At 31.6% G+C, this 18,520-nt stretch overlaps 1 protein-coding gene across 6 annotated transcripts in view; it reads left to right on the forward strand.

Annotated features, from left to right (window-relative positions):
• The window catches only part of VPS13A (vacuolar protein sorting 13 homolog A), a 317,263-nt gene that overhangs the window by 104,746 nt on the left and 193,997 nt on the right, over positions 1 to 18,520 (forward strand). For 4 of the 6 annotated variants that reach the window (XM_007499009.3, XM_056803980.1, XM_007499008.3 and 1 more), the window contains exons 20-25: positions 1,968 to 2,104; positions 4,522 to 4,654; positions 5,631 to 5,748; positions 7,269 to 7,407; positions 10,419 to 10,500; positions 11,810 to 11,967. In XM_007499009.3, coding sequence (XP_007499071.2) covers positions 1,968 to 2,104; positions 4,522 to 4,654; positions 5,631 to 5,748; positions 7,269 to 7,407; positions 10,419 to 10,500; positions 11,810 to 11,967 — 767 coding nt within the window. The remainder of the gene's footprint in view (positions 1 to 1,967; positions 2,105 to 4,521; positions 4,655 to 5,630; positions 5,749 to 7,268; positions 7,408 to 10,418; positions 10,501 to 11,809; positions 11,968 to 18,520) is intronic. The other 2 variants (XM_056803981.1, XM_016424094.2) reach the window with 1 other exon arrangement.

Below are 18,520 nucleotides of genomic sequence, written 5' to 3' on the forward strand. Positions count from 1 at the left end.
TGATGAAATTAAAACTATCTTTAGACATATGAAAAAGTGCTTCCAATCACTATTAACTAGAGAAATGCAAATTATAGCAACTCTGAGGTACCAGCTTATACCCACCAGGCAGACTAGCATGACAAAAAAGAAAAATATAGTGAGTGTTGGAGAGTATGTGGGAAAATTGGGATGTTAATTAATGCACTGTTGTTGGAATTGTGATCTGATCTAGCTATTCTGGAGAGCAATATGGAAGTATGCCCAAAGGGTCTTGAACTGTATGTACCCTTTGATTGAGCAATGCCACTGCTAGGTCTGTAATCCAAAGAGATTTAAAGGGGGGAAAAACCAAAGAGGACCTATTTGTATAAAAATATACATTGCAGTCCTTTGTGGTGGCAAAGAATTGGAAATTTAGGGATTTCCTGTTAATTGGGGAATAGCTGATAATTATCTTGGAATACTGTTGTGGTATAAGAAATGATGAGCAGGATGAATTCAGAAAAACCTGGAAAGACTTACATGAACCAATTCAAAATGAAATGAGCAGAAGCAGAAAAATATTGTACATAGTAACAACAATATTTTTGATAAACAGTTATGAATGAACTAGCAGTTCTCAGCAATACAGTAATCTAAGACAATCCTAGAGATTCATGATGCTTTTAAAATGCCATACTGCCTTCAGAGAAAACTGGAATCTGAATGCATACAAAAACATACTATGTTTTAGCTTCTTCCTTTGTCTTTTTTTTAAATCTCTTTCCCAAAATGACTAATGTGGAAAAATGGTTCATATGATTGCATATATAAAATTTATGTCATATTGCTTACTGTCTCAGGGAGGATAGAAGATTTGGATAGAGGAAAGGAGGGATTGTAGAAAGAGGATTGGGAATAGTGGAACTCAAAATTTAGAGAAAAATGAATGCTTAAAAATTGTTTTTACATGTAATTGGGGAAAAATAAAACAAATTAAAAAATTTTTTCTAGACAAAGTTTTACAGAACTTTAATAGGAATATTTTTACCTCAAAAGGTCAATATGGTAATACATATGAAGCATTTTGGTGTAGTGGGGGGGCAGCCCTCAGAGTTGGGAAGATCTAGATTCAAGTCTTGCTTCTGACACATCCTGGCCACATGATCCTGGGCAACTGCTACATGCCTTAGTTAACTCTCTGAGAATGTAAATTGTGCAGCACTTACCTATCTGCACTTTGGAAGAGTTTTCCATGACTGGGAATTCCCTATATCAGTAAAATCATAGATTCCTCTTCCCTTCAAAAATGGTAGTAAATATATCTTTTCATACTTGGAAAGACCAAAACTAAATTTACTCATTTTAGGTTTGTTAAGCTTAGTTTTAAACTTTTTTTAATACCTAGTCTTGTTTTTCCTTTTTCTCCATTTATCTTATGTAATATATCCTTCCTATATTTCCTAGATGGTATTTTTTCAATGCCACTTCTTGTATGCTAGTTATAATTGGGAATATGCTACAGTCATTTTTCCCACCATAACACTTTGGATTCTATAATGTGGTAAGGGGAATGTGCTATATACCCCCCAAATTATACTAAAACTTGTTTGAATTATATATGTATATATATGTGAGTTCAACAGAGTGGCTAATTAAAGAACAAAAGTGTCACCTTACTTAATGGAGTAATGGAGGACAATGATCTGTTTTATTCCCTTAGAATCTTCCATGTTAACAATAATTCATTAATATTTATCTTTGTTCAGTTCTTTAATTTACCTTTCATATAATAATTCAGTCAGTTTTATATTCTCCTAACTTTATAACTATCATAATTATGTTTGTAGATTGATTGTCTCTGTAGTACATATATTAAAATTATATAACCAACTCTTAAGATTTACTTAATGTTTAATTTACATGTCTATTAGGCAAATATTAACTGTCTTCTAGTTGTAATTTTAAAAATTGTTAATTATAAAGTTTTAAATTTTATTTTAAAGGTTTATTGTATATTATTGAAACACAAAAAATTCTTGATCTTAAAATTAATTTGAAGGCATCATATGTTATTATCCCACAAGATGGATTTTATACTGCCACATCAAATTTACTTCTCTTGGATCTTGGTCATCTAAAGGTACATGTTTATAGTATATAAAGTTTGCTATATATTATTTTGATACTTCTGAATATGTTTGTTGCCTCTTTGTTGTTGAAATGAAGCCTAGCTTGTTACATGGATGATATACTGTGGTTTATGTAATTTAAAAAAATATTACAAATAGTTACCAAAATTAACAAGGTGTACTTTTTCCTTAGTGATTGAGAATGAGTTGAATTTTCATATAGTAAGGTTGGTTCAGTACATCTCTTAATGAGGATATATAGGACAAGCCAGTTGATCTTTGAAGAGTACATGGGAACAAATTGAATAAGAATTTATTTCAGTGTTCATTAACTCATTTGAGTTAAAGATAAAAGCATAAGAATTTGAAGGGAGCCCAGAACTCATTTAGCTTATACTTATGCTTCCAAGATTGCTTTAGTGTTATGATTTTACTATTCATATGTTAGTAGCAAGGGATTTTTCTGAAATATTTATAACATACTTAAGAACTTATAGCATTGGTAAAGAAGAGAACCTCCCATATTTATTTGCATAAGTTTGTCTTAACCCCAAAACTACTTCCTCATTTTACAGATAGAGAAACTCAGGCCTGGAGAGATGTTGTGTTTTACCCAGGGTAGACTCAAGAATTGAACCCTTGTCCTTTGATTCTTTTGTCCTTTGACTCTAGGTATATCACACTGTCTGTTACACTGTGCTTCTGGAGATCATGCTGTAGTATTATTGACTAAAGAACCTGTGTATATGTAATCTGGAGAAGGGAAAACATGGAATTAGGAATGATCATTTCTTCCAAACATTTTTTAGTAGTTTTCATGCAGAAGAAGGATTAACTGTCTTCTACTTAAATTCATAGTAATACTATTTTGCCTTCATTCTTACTTTTTATATTTCCCTTTGCATTTTAGATTTTTTTGTCTCCAAGTTAACATTTTTTTTTCTAGTTCTATGAAATATCTACCTGGTAGTTTAACATAACACTGGAACTTAAAATGAATTTCCTCATATTGTCATTTCTATTATTTTGATTGGCTCAACAGAATTAACCTAATGTACTAGAGTTTTTAAAAAGCCATTCTATACTTCTTTTTGGGGAATTTCAGAATTATATTTATACAAGTCTTGATTGTGATATGGTAGATTGATTCCTAGAAGTTTAGTGATTTGTTTGGTAATTATTTTGAATTTGAATTCTGTTTCTAATATGTTTATAATTTTTAAAGTTCATTTTCTAGCCTGCTATTTTACTAAAGTTATTAACTGACTCAGTTTCTTAGCTTGTTTTCTAGGATTTTCAAAGCCAGTTATCATGTTTCTAGCAAATATATATTTTTTCTTTGCCAAACTTTATGTCTTTTTCCTCTTGTTTGATTATTATTTTTGGTATTTCTAGAAACATACTAAATAAGAGTGGGGAAAGGGGACATGCTTGTTTAACTCTTGTATTTTATAAATTAATCTTCTAGCTTCTACATTGAGCTGCTAGATTTTGGTTTTAGTCATATGATTTTTTTTTTCATTGAAAAAGGTCCTATGTATTGTAGGGTTTTTAGCATAAATGTGTATTGTACGTTGTTTTTCTTCACTTATTGATAGAATTGATACTTTTGTTTTTAATGAGATTATGTTTATTCCTAATACTGAACCATATTTGCATCCCTATTATAGATCAAACCTGACCAAATGAATACTTTGTCAATAGGCATTTATGAAATATTTTTGGTGTTAGTGATAAAAGTACAACATGTTTGTAGAAAAATACAGAATATATTCAAAATAAATAGAAAATTTTTAGGGGGAGGGACTAACAATATGTGGAAGCAAGAAAGATTCTTAAAGGAGGTACCATTTGAGATGACCCTTGAAAAGGGTATTAGGGTTCTAAGAAATAGCTGGTAAGTGGAAGCATTGAATCTCTTGCTCAGTGCTTTGAAAGCTCTACATTGTGTTATACCACATCCTTAAGACTCCTAAATTAATCTATTGTATTTTCTACTATACCATACTGGAGGCTTGTTTTTATATATATCATTGACATTTAGGGAAATATAATAAATTATTATTTATCATATACCATTTATTTAGTAAATTTAAATAGCACTTTAATAAACCTCATTAATGAGATTCTGGTAAATATGGTTCCTTCAAATTTAGTATCAATGTTAATATTCCAGTGACAAAGCTTCTATGTTATAGTGTTTTAATGGAACATATGATTTGTGTTGAAAAAATCATTTTACATAGTATTTTTGATGAATTATGAAAAAGCAAGTTAACTATATTTTGTTGCAGACTTTATATTTTTTTTCCATGTATGAATCCTTAGTTGCCAGTAATTTACTGTTTATTCCTAAAAAATGGGAACTTTAAAATGAAATCTTACTTTGAACTGATTTAAATACATCTTCATAATATTAACTTTTAAGGTGTCAAGTAGAAGTCAATCTGAGTTACCAAACATTGAAGTAAACCTGACTGATATTGAAGAGATTATGTCTAGAGCTTATGATAATTTTGATATTCAGCTTAGTAGCATACAGCTACTTTTTAGCATAGCCGGTAAGTATAAAACATAAATCATTTCATTTTTATATTCTCTAAATTTTAATTTTGGGGGTATTTTTAATAGGAAATCTCATCCTTTGGAATGATTTTTTTCCTTTGTATATGACAGATCATAATAATGTGAGAACTCAGATAATTCAATAGGACTAAATTCAATTCAGGGGTTGTACTGTTGGAGTTTTGTTTTTCCTTTTTCCAAACTGTCAATTTTTAATTCAAAATATTGGTTATATCAGAGAATGGTTCTGAGAAATGCTTATTTAATTTTGAAATTAATATCTTCCTATTACTAATATTAATATTAATTTGCATTTCTAGCAAAAAAGAGACAAGCTACAGAAATGTATGAAATTGTAGAGGGAAATTTATCAAAATGTTGATGTACAAAATCAATATTTACTGTATTTTTATGATTTTGTTGAGTAGTTAATTTGCATATTACATCGATGACAGTTCTTAAAGATAATTACCACTGGCTTTGCTTATGCTTGGGGAGTTTTATAAAGGAAGATAAAATCTCCTTTTGTTAAGTACTTTTCTAGTACTGTGGATTCTGTTCCCAAATAGATCATATTCACAGCTCTATTCTCCAAAATTCCATTGATACTACAGCATCTCAGTGTTTAAATGTTTGCAGGTACTTAGGGACTAAATAATGAAATTATATTATTCTGGTTACTATTTGATTTTTTTGAAAATCAATCTGAGATATCCTTTCTCCTCAACCTGTCCTTCTAAAATGATTAACTTCTTCTCCATTGATATTTGCTGCTCTAATCTAATACTTCTAGTTTGTTAGGCAGCTCCTCAAGAATATTGGTCCACAGGACCTTTAAGCAACAGCTAAAGAAAGCAGTGGGAAAAACCAACCTGGGGATCACAATTATTAAGGGAGAATGATGGTGGGAAATGTTCCAGGATTACGCTTATGTGGGGCAGTGATACATATAGTTAATTTATTTGTTTCCAGGTAGTGATTGGAAAGAAGCTCGAAAACTCCCGTATTCTAATCAGCATATCTTGGAGCCATTGCATATTAATATGGAATTTTCCAAGGCCATGGTTGTCACAGATCTGCGAATGCCTAGGTAGGTTTTATCTTTTGGGAATAAGGGCTTTGTTTCTCAATAATTGGATGATTAGGATAAAAAATTATTTGGCTCTTTTAAAAGATGTAGAAAACTATTTTAACAAATGCTATTTTAATGTCTGGCTATGTATAAGGAATTTAATTCGCAAGTTTAGAAGATGGTTTATAATAACAGTTTTACTGTTCTTAGAATAAATTTTCATAAATGCCTGTACAGCCCTAATTCATGTATGATTCAAATCAAGTTCAGATTTGTTTTTATCAACTGGTATCATTACTTTCTTTTTTTGATACTATGTAGTTCCATCATCAATATCATTGTCGTCATAGTCATCATCATCAAAACCATCATCATTGCCACTAGTATTACCACACTACCAACACATTAAAAATCTAGATTATTGGGGGCAGCTGGGTAGCTTGGTGGTTGAGAGCCAGTCCTAGAGATGGGAGGTCCTAGGTTCAAATCTGGCCTCAGACATTTCCCAGCTGTGTGACCCTGGGCAAGTCACTTGACCCCCATTGCCTAGCCCTTACCACTCTTCTGCCTTGGAGCCAATACACAGTATTGACTTCAAGACAGAAGGTAAGGGTTTAAAAAAAAAAATCTAGATTATTACTCTCCAATAGCTAGCATTTAATTTTCTTTTTATCATCAACCATATTCCAGCAAGGGTGAAGCTTTTTTAGCGTGTGTTACTATAGCCCTTTTTTGCCTATCATTTCCTCTAGTCTCTTTCTTCCACACTTACCCTAAGGGGCACTTGGATGTTTGCTTTTCTCTCCATGCTCAATGACATGGATTTTGTTTTAATTTAAAAAGAAATCTTACTTTCTTAGAGTCAATACTGTGTATTGGTTCTAAGACAGAAAAGTGGTAAGGGCTAGGCAATGGGGATTAAGTGACTTGCCCAGGGTCACATAGCTAGGAAGTGTGACTGAGGCTACATTTGAACCCAGGACTTCCTGCCTCTAAGCCTGACTCAATTCATTGAGTCACCAAGCTGCCCTCAACATGGATTTAAGACAGCTGAAATATTAGAATCTTCTATGAATCTTCTATATTGTTTTTCTGGAGAGTAGTAATAGCATGGTCATTTTACTTAAGGCATGGAAGGGAGAGACCTGGTCTTAGAAGGAAAGAGGCAAGTGAGAATAGGCTTTGGATGCTTATTTTCTGAGAACCTTGGTATTTGGAAATCCAGGGAAGGAAGGAGCTTAGGTGAATGAAGTGAAAGCTCAGCCTTCCTACTGTTCTTTTTGACTGAGTGTTGCTTTTGTCCTAGTATAATTTGAAGGAAAAGAGACATTCCTTTACCCTTACCTGAAAAATTTAAAATCAAACACAAGTCTTTCATTATATAATTAGAGGAAAAAATTAAAAATGCAAAGCATATCTGGGAAAATCACCATTCAGAGAATAACTATATCTATGACTAAAGAAAAAGTGTGTACAAATGTAATTTTCTTTTAAGCCCTAAATAACTTAAAACTTGAATTCTTGTCTTTTTGGAATAGATTCAAAGTTTTCGGACATCTGCCTCTGCTTTCTTTGCGAATTTCAGATGAAAAATTAAGAGGGATTTTGAAATTAGTTGAAAGCATTCCAAGGCCACAAAGTGCAACTGATGTATATGGCCCTAAAAAAATTTCTCTGGTAAAGTATTGTTTTAAAATATTAAAGAAATGTTATAGTGGATATTTGAAATTGGAAGAGGCATCAACATCCAGTTAGTCTTTGTCATGTCCAAAGAGGAATCTTTTGCAACCCAGGGTCTCTTGAAAATCTCTACTTAAGGACGCATACACTACTTCCATAGACAGCCATTATGCTTTTGTATAGCTCTTTTTGTTGGAGACCTTTTTTTCTGGCATAGGTCAACCCCTTTTTTGCAGCTTCCTCCCATTGTTCCTAATTCTACATTCTCAACCCTACATCTCTCATCCCTCTTATCCCTGTTCTCCTGCCCCCTTCCAGGAGCAAATCAAATCTAATTTGTCTTCCACATTATAGTCCTTCAAATAGTAGAAGATAGTATGACAATTAAAAATTGAGAGGCTCAGTTACAGGTAACAAGATCAATGTTTTGATCAGGCTACCAATAAATCAATTGGTCAGTCATCTTTCTGGGTGATCTAAGACAAAGAATTTCAGCATCTTAATAATTTTGGAACTTCATTATTTTGCCCTCTCCATGACATCTCTAATTGGTGAATTCCTAATGAGGAGGAGGACTAATTTTTCATAGTCCCCTGATTCCTTCATGATGATGAAATAAGGGTATGCCTAGTTAAAAGATACCTTCTCCTTTCAACCCAGTGCTCACCATGAATGCTGTGATGCTGCTCCCCAGACATACTTGGCTTAAGTTGATTCTTGTTTACCGATCAAGGGAATGTCAGAGAATATCAGGACAAAGGAATGAGAAAAGAAAATTGAAACATAGGCTAAACCTTAGTTTGAAAATTATATAGAGTATTACTTGGAAATAAAAACAATACAGCACTAGAAAGAAATCTTTTCAATAGATATGTGTCCCCTGAGTCTTCAATTAAATATTCCCATTCCTTCAATTAATCCCCTTGTAGCATGGACTCCTTCCATTATCCTGATTGATCTCCCCTCTGGATATTTATCAGAGTCTTTCAGGTACTGTGGTTCCCAGAATTGGATGGGATACTTTAGGTACTTTAGTCTGACCAGGAAGAAATTCTGTGGAGCTATTACCTCCTTATTCCTGGGGAGAGTACCTTTCTTGGTTTAACACAAATTACTATTTACTTTTTTGGCAGCCTCAGAATGCTATCCATCAGTACTAAGCTTAAATCCACAAAAACATTGAAACCCTTTTCAGATAAACTGCTTTCTAAACCAGGGCCCCTCATCTTGTACTTTTGAAGTCATTTTCTTGAATCTAAGATTAGTAAGATTTTACATTTATCTATATTAAATTTTGTGGTACTAGATTTAATTCATTCTTCTTGTTTTTCCAAAAATTTATATCCTGTTTATATTGTTTATTATTCTTCCATACTTTGGGTTATTCTATAAATTCAATAAGCATACCACCTATGAAAATTGTTGGTAAAAATGTTTAATAGCACAGGCTTACCCCAACTTTTTGTGACATAGTACCATTAACTGCTACATTTTGAATATTCCTTGCTGTCCTTATCTTTTTTAACCAACAACTTCAGATCATTCAGAACTTTTGCATACCTAGCATTGCGTTGTGCTTTCATGCCAAACATTTGAAGTCATCTTTTGTACCTGTCTCTTCTATCTTCTGTACTTGTCTTATTAAACATATAAATTGATTGGTGAGTCCTCTCAACAATGAAGTGAGTCATTCAGGTGACTTAAAAATATTTCTCTAATCATTCCTTGACCTGGGGGTCTTCTTGATTCTAGTCAGAAATACAGCAAAAATTTTTTATAATAATCTATGAAAGAAATTGTAGATTCAGTTTTAAGAAAGTTCTTTTTTAAGCACTTATTGATATGCTATGTTTCTTTTTTCCTTTGTACATTATTTTTATAGAGCTTTATACCTTTCAACTTAATTTGAATAAAATATCAAAGTAAAGTCCCATTAACTTGAGCTCCTCCAATTCAGAATTTGTAAACAATCAAGGGTTGGATATTAAATTCTGTGAATAAAGAGATATTTGGTAATCAGATTAATAACTTAAACTATAAAGGTAAGTTTTAGTTCATTTGAAAGGGTTAACTTTTCAAGTGGTTAGACTATCCATTTGAATTCCCACAATTTAAATAATTTGGAAAACCTCTCTTTTGACACCTTTTTGTTAGCATTAATTTTTATTTATTGTGTGTATAATGCTAAAGATTTTTGTATTAATCTGTCTAAATATATAATGAGTATGAAAATTATTCTCATTAAGATTAAATTTATATTGCTGCTTTTACCTGTGATTAAATTTATATTGCTGCTTTTACCTGTGTTTATATATTTGAAGTATGTTTTCTTAGTTTGCTTTTGGTTTTTTTTTTTTATTGCCTTCAGGAAGAAATAATATGCTTGAATTGCATAAGTGTATAAAGTGTATTAGATATATATTTGTTAATTGATAGTACTCACATTGCACATAATTTGCATATAATTATCATTAGGCATATAGCTTAAGGAAGTACATTAAAGAAAGATTAATTTAGGATAGCTCTATGATAGAACAAATATATATATATACATATATATATATATATATATGTAGGCATTATAGAATAGTGAATTAAAGCTGAATATGAGGAAGAACTTTCTAATGATTATAGCACCCCACAACTAGACTGAATTTTATTGTAATTTCTTCTATTCTAGAAGTATTTAGCAGAAATTGAATAAACTTTCTCATGGATATTGTAACCCATCCCTTTTAATTGGATAGAAAGCTCAAGGTGAACTCTGAGATCACTTTAATTCCAAAGTTTTAGGAAATAACCATCAAAAAACATTAAATAAGACTAATGAAGAGGATTGATTTGTATTTGAAAAGAAATTTCCTTTCAACTTTTGTAATTTAATTTTTATTAATTCAAATTAATCTCTTTCCTATTTCACTTACATTTGTGATGTTTCCTTATCAAAATAGTCCCACAACATTTTTGTGTGTATTTTTATAACTTTAGACAATCTTTTACCTTTTTAGGATCATGCACCATCTTTTGGAACACCACAGATTTCGCAAAGGCTGCTTCCTCTCTGGGAACTTCAATCCATTATGGAAGATGGTAAAATAAAACTACTTGAAGGGTAGTGTCTTTATAATGAATGTATTATCATAGTAAAAATTCAGTGGATGGTTTTGAAAGTAGGTTTTGCATAAGAATTGCACAGCTTATGAGGATTTAGGCTGCAGTCAGTTTCCTTGGAGGGAATAGGCTGTTTAGAAGATCCATCCAAAGCCCTACAAAGTTTTCTCTAAGCAACTTAACATTCTTTAGGTACCATTATAGTATATGGACCTTCCATTCCTTACTCCAACCATATTAACAGCCTTCTTCCTTTTCTGGTAACATATTTCCTAAATGATACCTTTTATACCCTTTGTTGGATAGAAACTATCATGAATAATAGTACTCTACAGCTTATTTATAACCACCATATTCTCTTTATTACCCTTTGAGTTGAGTATAAATTTATTTTTCATAATCTGATATTTCATGATTTTCAATATATGACATAATTGGAAGAATAATAATATTGAAGAAATTTTGCCTCAGGAAGTAGCTTGAATTCTTTGAAAGTACTGCCATTCCCCAAGTGCAGTCCATCTCACTCTCATCCTCTCATTTAATTCTTGGCAAGTCATTACCCATTTTGTAGTGCTTGTCATATATGTGTATATGTGTATGTACTTATGTATGCACGTATTATGTATATATCTATATGTCAGTGCCATTAAATTTGTCCAGATCTATGCATATACTTTTACAGTGCATGCTTATTTTGTAGGTGTGTATGTATTTATATAGAAGGCAATTGCATGGTGAGTGCCATTAAACTAGTCATATCTGTCATGTGTGTTTAATATGTTATTTTGTAAGGATAATTTAGGGCCGTGACCTAATCTATATTTAATTTTTGGTTGCCAGGGGATATCCTTTTTATGCTTCTATTTCCTTTTTATTCCTTCCACTTCAATTGATTATTAATAAATTTTATAAAATTAATACTTGGAGTTATTTGATATTAATTTAAATCTTACATATATTAGTAGACATGAGTGAACTTGTTAAGCTTACTTGGGTATATTTTCATATGTAATAAATCCCTAAGTAATTGTTCAGTGGATTATGACATAATATTTTGAAAAAGTTACATTCTTTACATTGGGACTTGAATATCTTTATTGTTCATATGTATTTTATGTTCATTCCCAAATGCTGTTTAGAGAATTTTAGAATCCTTTATGTACATAATTATTTTAGTTCTTTAATTTATTAACCATTGAGCCCTTGTTCTAGTACTTGTTTATTCACAAATTATAAATATTATAATAACATTAATTTACTATTTTTATTAATGACATATTGTAAGATTTAGAATCAGAAGATGAATATTTTGATGCTCCTTGTAGTCCACTAGAAGATATTCCATGTTTGTTGTTTTCTGGTCATAATGTTCGACAAAGAAAATCTCAGAAACTAGGAGCTACAAACTGGATTGACTATAAAATGAAATTTGAGATACCTGAGGTATGTATCATGATAAAATGGGATCAGTATTTTAAGAAATTTAATTTTAATCATTTTTGTTTGTATAACTTCCTGCTATATCTCTGCCAATGGAAACTTTTGTCTTCACCTAGTTCAACTAAAAATCCAAAATGTATTTTTGCCTTTAATTTTTTTTGCTTTATTTATTGATTTAGGGAAGAAATCTTAAATTTTCTAGTTGAATAAAGCTTTCAATTGATATTTGCTTTTTATATATAGGCAAACCCTGATTTAATTATATTGACTTACTTAGAATCATCTATCTTTACACAGAAATAGCCATTCTCGAACAGTACTAAGTTTTGGATACAGAGCTTCTCCTCCTTCCCTATTATTCTGAGGTGGACTTACCCTTTTTTCTTCCCATCTTTCCACTTTCTTCTCTTTCTTTTCCTTCCCAGATCCTTACTCCAAGGCTTGATATTATATAGGTTGATTTGTCTATTGCTTCAAACTCTCCCCTGGGCCCTTCTTACTAGACTTTATCCATCAAGGTCAATGTGGTGGCAGAAATGAATTTAAAATCAGTTTAAAAACTGCTAAATTTTTTTCTTTTCTCCTCTCCCCCATTTCTTGTTTTTTTTTTTCATCCTATTAGCATTTGGTTTAATTCCTGTGATGAAGGCCCTAGGCTGCCTAAGACTTTTTGTTTTCTTGATGGAAAAAAACCATACATAAATATATGCATATGTGTGTATATATACATATATACACACACATGTACATTTTAAAACATATTAATACTTATGGCAATTTCCAAATAGGGTTTATGTAAAAAGGACAAGAAAAGAGAGCCTTGCAAGTGGCCTCATAATTAGTCTTATTATTTCAAATCTCCCCCTACTCTAATCCATCTTCAGCATATCTGCCTAGGTGAGTTTTCCTAAATAAGACCTTGTCACCCTCCCACCCCACCCTTCATTCAACTCTAAGTGGCTCTCTAAGCTTCTGGAATAACATAGAGCCTCTTCTTTTGACCATTAAAGTCCTTACTGACTTTCCCCCAACCTAGCTTCCCTGCTTCATTATATATTATTCCTAAACTGTATAGTTCATCCATATTTGCCTTCTGTCATATTTATTTATGTACACATAATATCAGCCAAGTAGAATGTAAACTTGAAAATCAGAAATAATTGTGTGTGTGTGTGTGTGTTTGCTTGCATTCCTATGACATATCATAGTTTATGGAACATAATAGGTGCCCTAATAAGACTAAGATGCATCCCTGTAGGATTCTGTTATCAGGATTCCCATTTTCTAGAATTCTCTACAACCTCCTCTGCTCCTCATTTCCAGAAGCCTTCATCCCTGACTTTCAGTCTATGTTCTTTTCATTCCTCCTTGTTACTATGCATTTTCTTTGATCTTGAAACCACTGCTAGTGGCTTGAAGCTATGAGAGTAAGACCTAATTTCCATTGCCTGTCAGGTGGAAACCATAGGGCAAAGGCTTGTTTACATTGAAAGATGAGTTCTTTAAGTTAACCTGGAAAAGTATTTAATCATAGAAATATTGTTCTTCATGTGAGCTTCTTAAGGGCAGAGACCGTCTTTTGCCTTTTTTTAAAATCCCCAGTACCTAGCATATAGTAGTGTAATGATTGGATTCTTGAGAGGCAGTATTTCTTAATTTAAAAAAATTAATTGGCTGTTCAAGAAAATCTAAATTAGCTAGTAGACTCATTCCAGTGGACTCCATGGAACTCAGGCAGGGCAAAAGAGACCAAGTTCCTGTGGCACAGGCTAATTGTGCATCCCTTGTAATGTCATAATTCAGTCCTTTCCTAAGATTTGGAAAAGTAGGGAAAGAGAGAATCCTTTCTAATCCTTTTTATGATACAAATATGGCACTGATACCTAAACCTGGAAAAGCAAAAACAGAGAAAGAAAATTATAGACCAATCTTCCTAATGAACAGAGATGTAAAATTTTTAAATAAAATTAATAAAAATAAAATAGCAAAGAAATTGCAGCATTTATATCACAAGACTCATACTCCATGATCAGTTGGATATTATATCAAAAATGCAGGGATGGTTCAATATTAGTAAAACTATCAGCCTCATTAATCAAGTTCAGTAACAAAAACCAACAAAGACCACTTGATTATTTCAATAAATGCAAAAAAAAGCATTTGACAAAATACAATACTCATTCCTTATAAAAACATTAGAAAACATTCAAATAAATGGAACCTTCCTTTGCATCCAACAGAGAGCAACTGGGAGAGAGACCAAAACTCTTCCTAATAACATCAGGTATAAAATAAGGATGCCATTATCATCACTATTATTTAATATGGTACTAGAAATGCCATCTATACCAATAAGAGCAGAAAAAGGAAATGGAATTAAAATAGATAAGTGAGAAACAAAGTGATCATGATTTACAGATAATATGATGATATACCTGGGGAATCCTAAGAATCCATCATAAAAGCTAATAAAAATTTTTAGCAACTTTAGCAAAGTTGCAGGATATGAAATATACCTATATGTCATCAGCATTTCTAATTAACCGCCAACAAAGTCTAATAGCAAAATACAGAATAGGAAACATCATAAAAATATTCTATATTTTGACATTATATCTAGAGTAGATTCTAAATCTACAATCTAGACAATACAAAACATCTGAGGGTATACTCACCAAAACAAATGCAGCAAGTATATGAACACAATTACAAAACATCACACAGATAAAGTCAGACCTAAATAATTGGAAAAACATTAATTTTTCATGGTATGGTATTAAAATTCTCTGGAAACTATATATTAATTTTTAACTAGTAGATAGTGAAAGCGGTTTGAAGAGAGAAAAGGCATATAATCACATGGCTGGTCACCTAGCTAATTTGAGTTGGCTGCTCACCTGTGTCTCTGCTAGCTAAGAGTCTGTGCTGCTTCATCTGATCCCCAGTTTATAAGATGTCACTCCCTCCAGGTTTCTCTTGTTGGACAGGCCTGATTTCAGTCTGGGTCTCGGGCCTGTCCTTCAGGCAGGAGTCCTGTGGGACAAGATGTAAGTGTCCTCTGGGATGCCAGGGAGATAGAGGCTTCTCTTTATATAGATAAGCCTCAGGATTCAAGTTCCCAAACCAATCAAAGAGCAATGGGTAGAGTGAGACCTAAATGGATTTGCAAAACTTTCCTTTTAGAAAGAAAAGAGGGGTATAATTTTTATTAAATTCACATGATGGATAGGCTGAGCCTAAATAGTGAAAATGATAATCCTACCTAAATTAATTCACATGTTTAGTGCCACACCAATCAAACTACCCAAAAATCATTTCATAAAAATGTAAAAATTACAAAATTCATCTAGAAGAACAAAAGACCAATAATATCAAGGGAATTAATGACAAATGAAGGAAAGAGACCTATCCAGATCAGATTTAAATCTATGCTGTAAAAGTGGTAATCTTCAAAACAATCTGGTACTGTCTTAGAAACAGAGTAGAAGAGAAAATTATTTTACAAAACTCAATTCTATTTTAATTTTTATATTAGTGATTTAATAAAAGTTTATTGACTTTATGAGTAATTAGTACTATTAATGATTTTTCAAACTTGTGGATTAATTCTAACTATCAGTAATAGCAGTTTTCTGGGAAACTCCTATTCAGAATTCTAAATAGCCAGCTTATATATGAACTTTTGGAACTTGTCCATAAATTGGGGATAAGGTCCCTATCTGACATCTACAGAAGATGAAACAGGTAATGGAAGGATGACTACAGAAGGTAGTCCCTTTAACAATAGTGTTAGTACAAAAAAATTCATGTTAGGAAAATGAAATATATAATGTAACATTTTGAAAACACCTCCCTAGAGATAGTTAGGTAATACATTGGATAGAATCAGAATCAGAAAGACCAGAGCTCAAGATCTGGTCGCAAGGCACTTACTAGATGTGTTACCTTGGGCAATTCATTTAAAATTTTTCTTAATTTCCTTAATTTCAAAATGGGGCTAATAAAAGCACATACTTTGTTAGTTTCTGAGGATCAAAGGAAAAATATTTGTAAAGTTAGGAATCTTTTACTTTTCCTGAGGTAAAATATGTCGGTCTGCAACAAGTATCCACTTATTGTTCTTAGTTATGCTCTTTGTGACCAAACAGGAAAAGTCTACAACTCTCTTCAATTAGAGAGCCCTTGAGCGCTTGACTCAAAGACAGCTTTCAGGGGCCTCTTAAGTTTCCTCTTCTCCAACTTAACTGTCTAGTCAGTCCTATTATAGTATGTTAGAGTTCTTTTTCTATGTAACAAATTATGTTCTTTATTCCAGCTTTTTAAAAAGTCAAATATTCATATAACCATTTATAATATCTAAAGATAACACACAACATGCACATTTCATTTAATCTTCTCATAACAATTATCATAATTGTTTTAGAGAAAATAATTTTATTGAGAGGTTGCAGGAGGAGTATATAGCCATTATAAATATTCTTCCACTTTTCAAACTATCTGATATTATAGCCAGGACAGAATTTGTGCTTCTATCAATGTTTTACTGATCACATGTCAATAGAAAGAGCCCCAAATGCTGTACAAAATCCATTGTATTTTAAGACCATTTCCAGTATATTTTTATATAAATAAAAATCCTTTTATTCATGGTTACATATGAAACCACACAAAAATCATGGTTACATATGAAACCACACAAAAATCATACCATCTTCTTTCTCAAAAAATTAAAATATTTTACTTTTTTGGCATTTCTTCTGTGGTGTTATGGGTTTTTTGCATTTGCATTAGAAATATACAGTCAAAGTTCCTGGGCTTAAAGTTCTTGAGATACTGAAAAATTCATTATAGATTATCACTAATAAGTATTGCAACAAAATGAGGCAAATTACAAGGATGCCATAAACTCCTTGTTTAGATTCTTCCAGATAGACATTTGCAAATATTACCATATTATAACTTAAGAAAAATAACTGGAAGAATAGATAAAACACTAAAAAAAAAGAATAATTATCTTAACTATTTTGAATTGAGAACAAATAATTATAGCTAACTGTTCATAGGAATCTCTGGAACTCAAGTGCTATGAGCAGGATGATTATCTTAAGTGAATTTTCTAAAAAACCTTATTAAGGATTCATTAAAACAAAGATAATAATCCTAGCTTTTAGGGTAATTGAATGGGAACAAGTCACTTCTGAGCTACAGTTTCCTGGTCAGTAAAATGAGGATGCTGAAAGTAAATGATATCTGAGGTTCTTTCCAGCTCAAAGAATTTCTGATTCTTTATGTGAAATCTAATCCTTAGTATGAAACCACAACTTTTATTTAAGCAGTTCCATTTATTTTCAAATAAATAGTTGTGATCCATATATGATCTTTTAAGTTTTAATACATTTCATTTTGTTTATTTTTAAAAGATTGATGATTTATAGAAATACAAAATACAGTTATAATAATTGTATTGCAAAGAACTATTTCATTGCTTCATCTTATTTGTAACATTATATACTGAAAACAGATGTACTGGTTACATTGAACTTCACTTTCAGTCTTCATGTAATTCATGCATTATAACAAATATGTTTATAGAAATACTGAGAAGAATTGCAGTAGTTTATAGGTTGATTCTTAATAAAATATGGATATGAAATTTTAATTTATTTAGAATTAGAAAAATCAATTAAAATATTGGGGGGATATTATGCATTAAATTTCAAGGAAAAAAGTTTCACACCAACACATTTAAACCGAATCTTTTTTTGAAATCAACACAAACTTCTTACATATCAATATGTCCCCATTTTTTAAGGGAAAGGACTAAAAGTTAATAGATAATATTCTGAATATTCACTAAACAAAACCAAAAATTCACTTTTTTCTTTTTCCATCATTTGAGGAATTTGATCCTTTTTGTGGTTTGCCTTCCTAAAGAACATTTTTTACAAATCTTGAATCAACTCCTTTCTCCACTTTGGCAGCCATTTTCTTATCTACAATTTCTTGACTCTCTTCATTTGTATTCTTATTCTACCTATTTTCTGTTTCAGGGATATTCTTTGGGATTAACTCCTTGAATGGCCATGTAAATCCAAAACATTTAATTCAATGTCTAATGAGAAACTAAATCTATCTTGTCCTGTTCAGATGGGTTCAACTTTTGTAATAACTCATTTCTAGAAACTGACATCATAATCTTTATTTAGCATTTAATCCTGAAATAATGTATTTAAAATAAGGGGCATAAACTATAAATATAACAAAATAACAGTTTATTTTAGGGGAAGAGAATTAAGGAAAGGGAATCGGGAAGATCTTATCTTAACCACAAAGCCAAAGTGCTAAACCCCACAATCTAATGATTTTCACTACCTACAAAGCTAGCTAACTATAACTAATTAAATTTAAACCCCTTAGATAGTTTATAGATTTGGGAAAGATTTGTAGGTACAGGAACAAGTGCCAAAGGAAGTCTCACAGACTGTTGTCCTCTTGATCCTGGCAGGAGTCCCAGTAGAAAATCATAGTAGCAGCAGATCCACTAAGAAGGGGAGCA

The sequence above is a fragment of the Monodelphis domestica genome, chromosome 7 (assembly GCF_027887165.1).
Source record: "Monodelphis domestica isolate mMonDom1 chromosome 7, mMonDom1.pri, whole genome shotgun sequence".
Lineage (NCBI taxonomy): Eukaryota > Metazoa > Chordata > Mammalia > Didelphimorphia > Didelphidae > Monodelphis > Monodelphis domestica.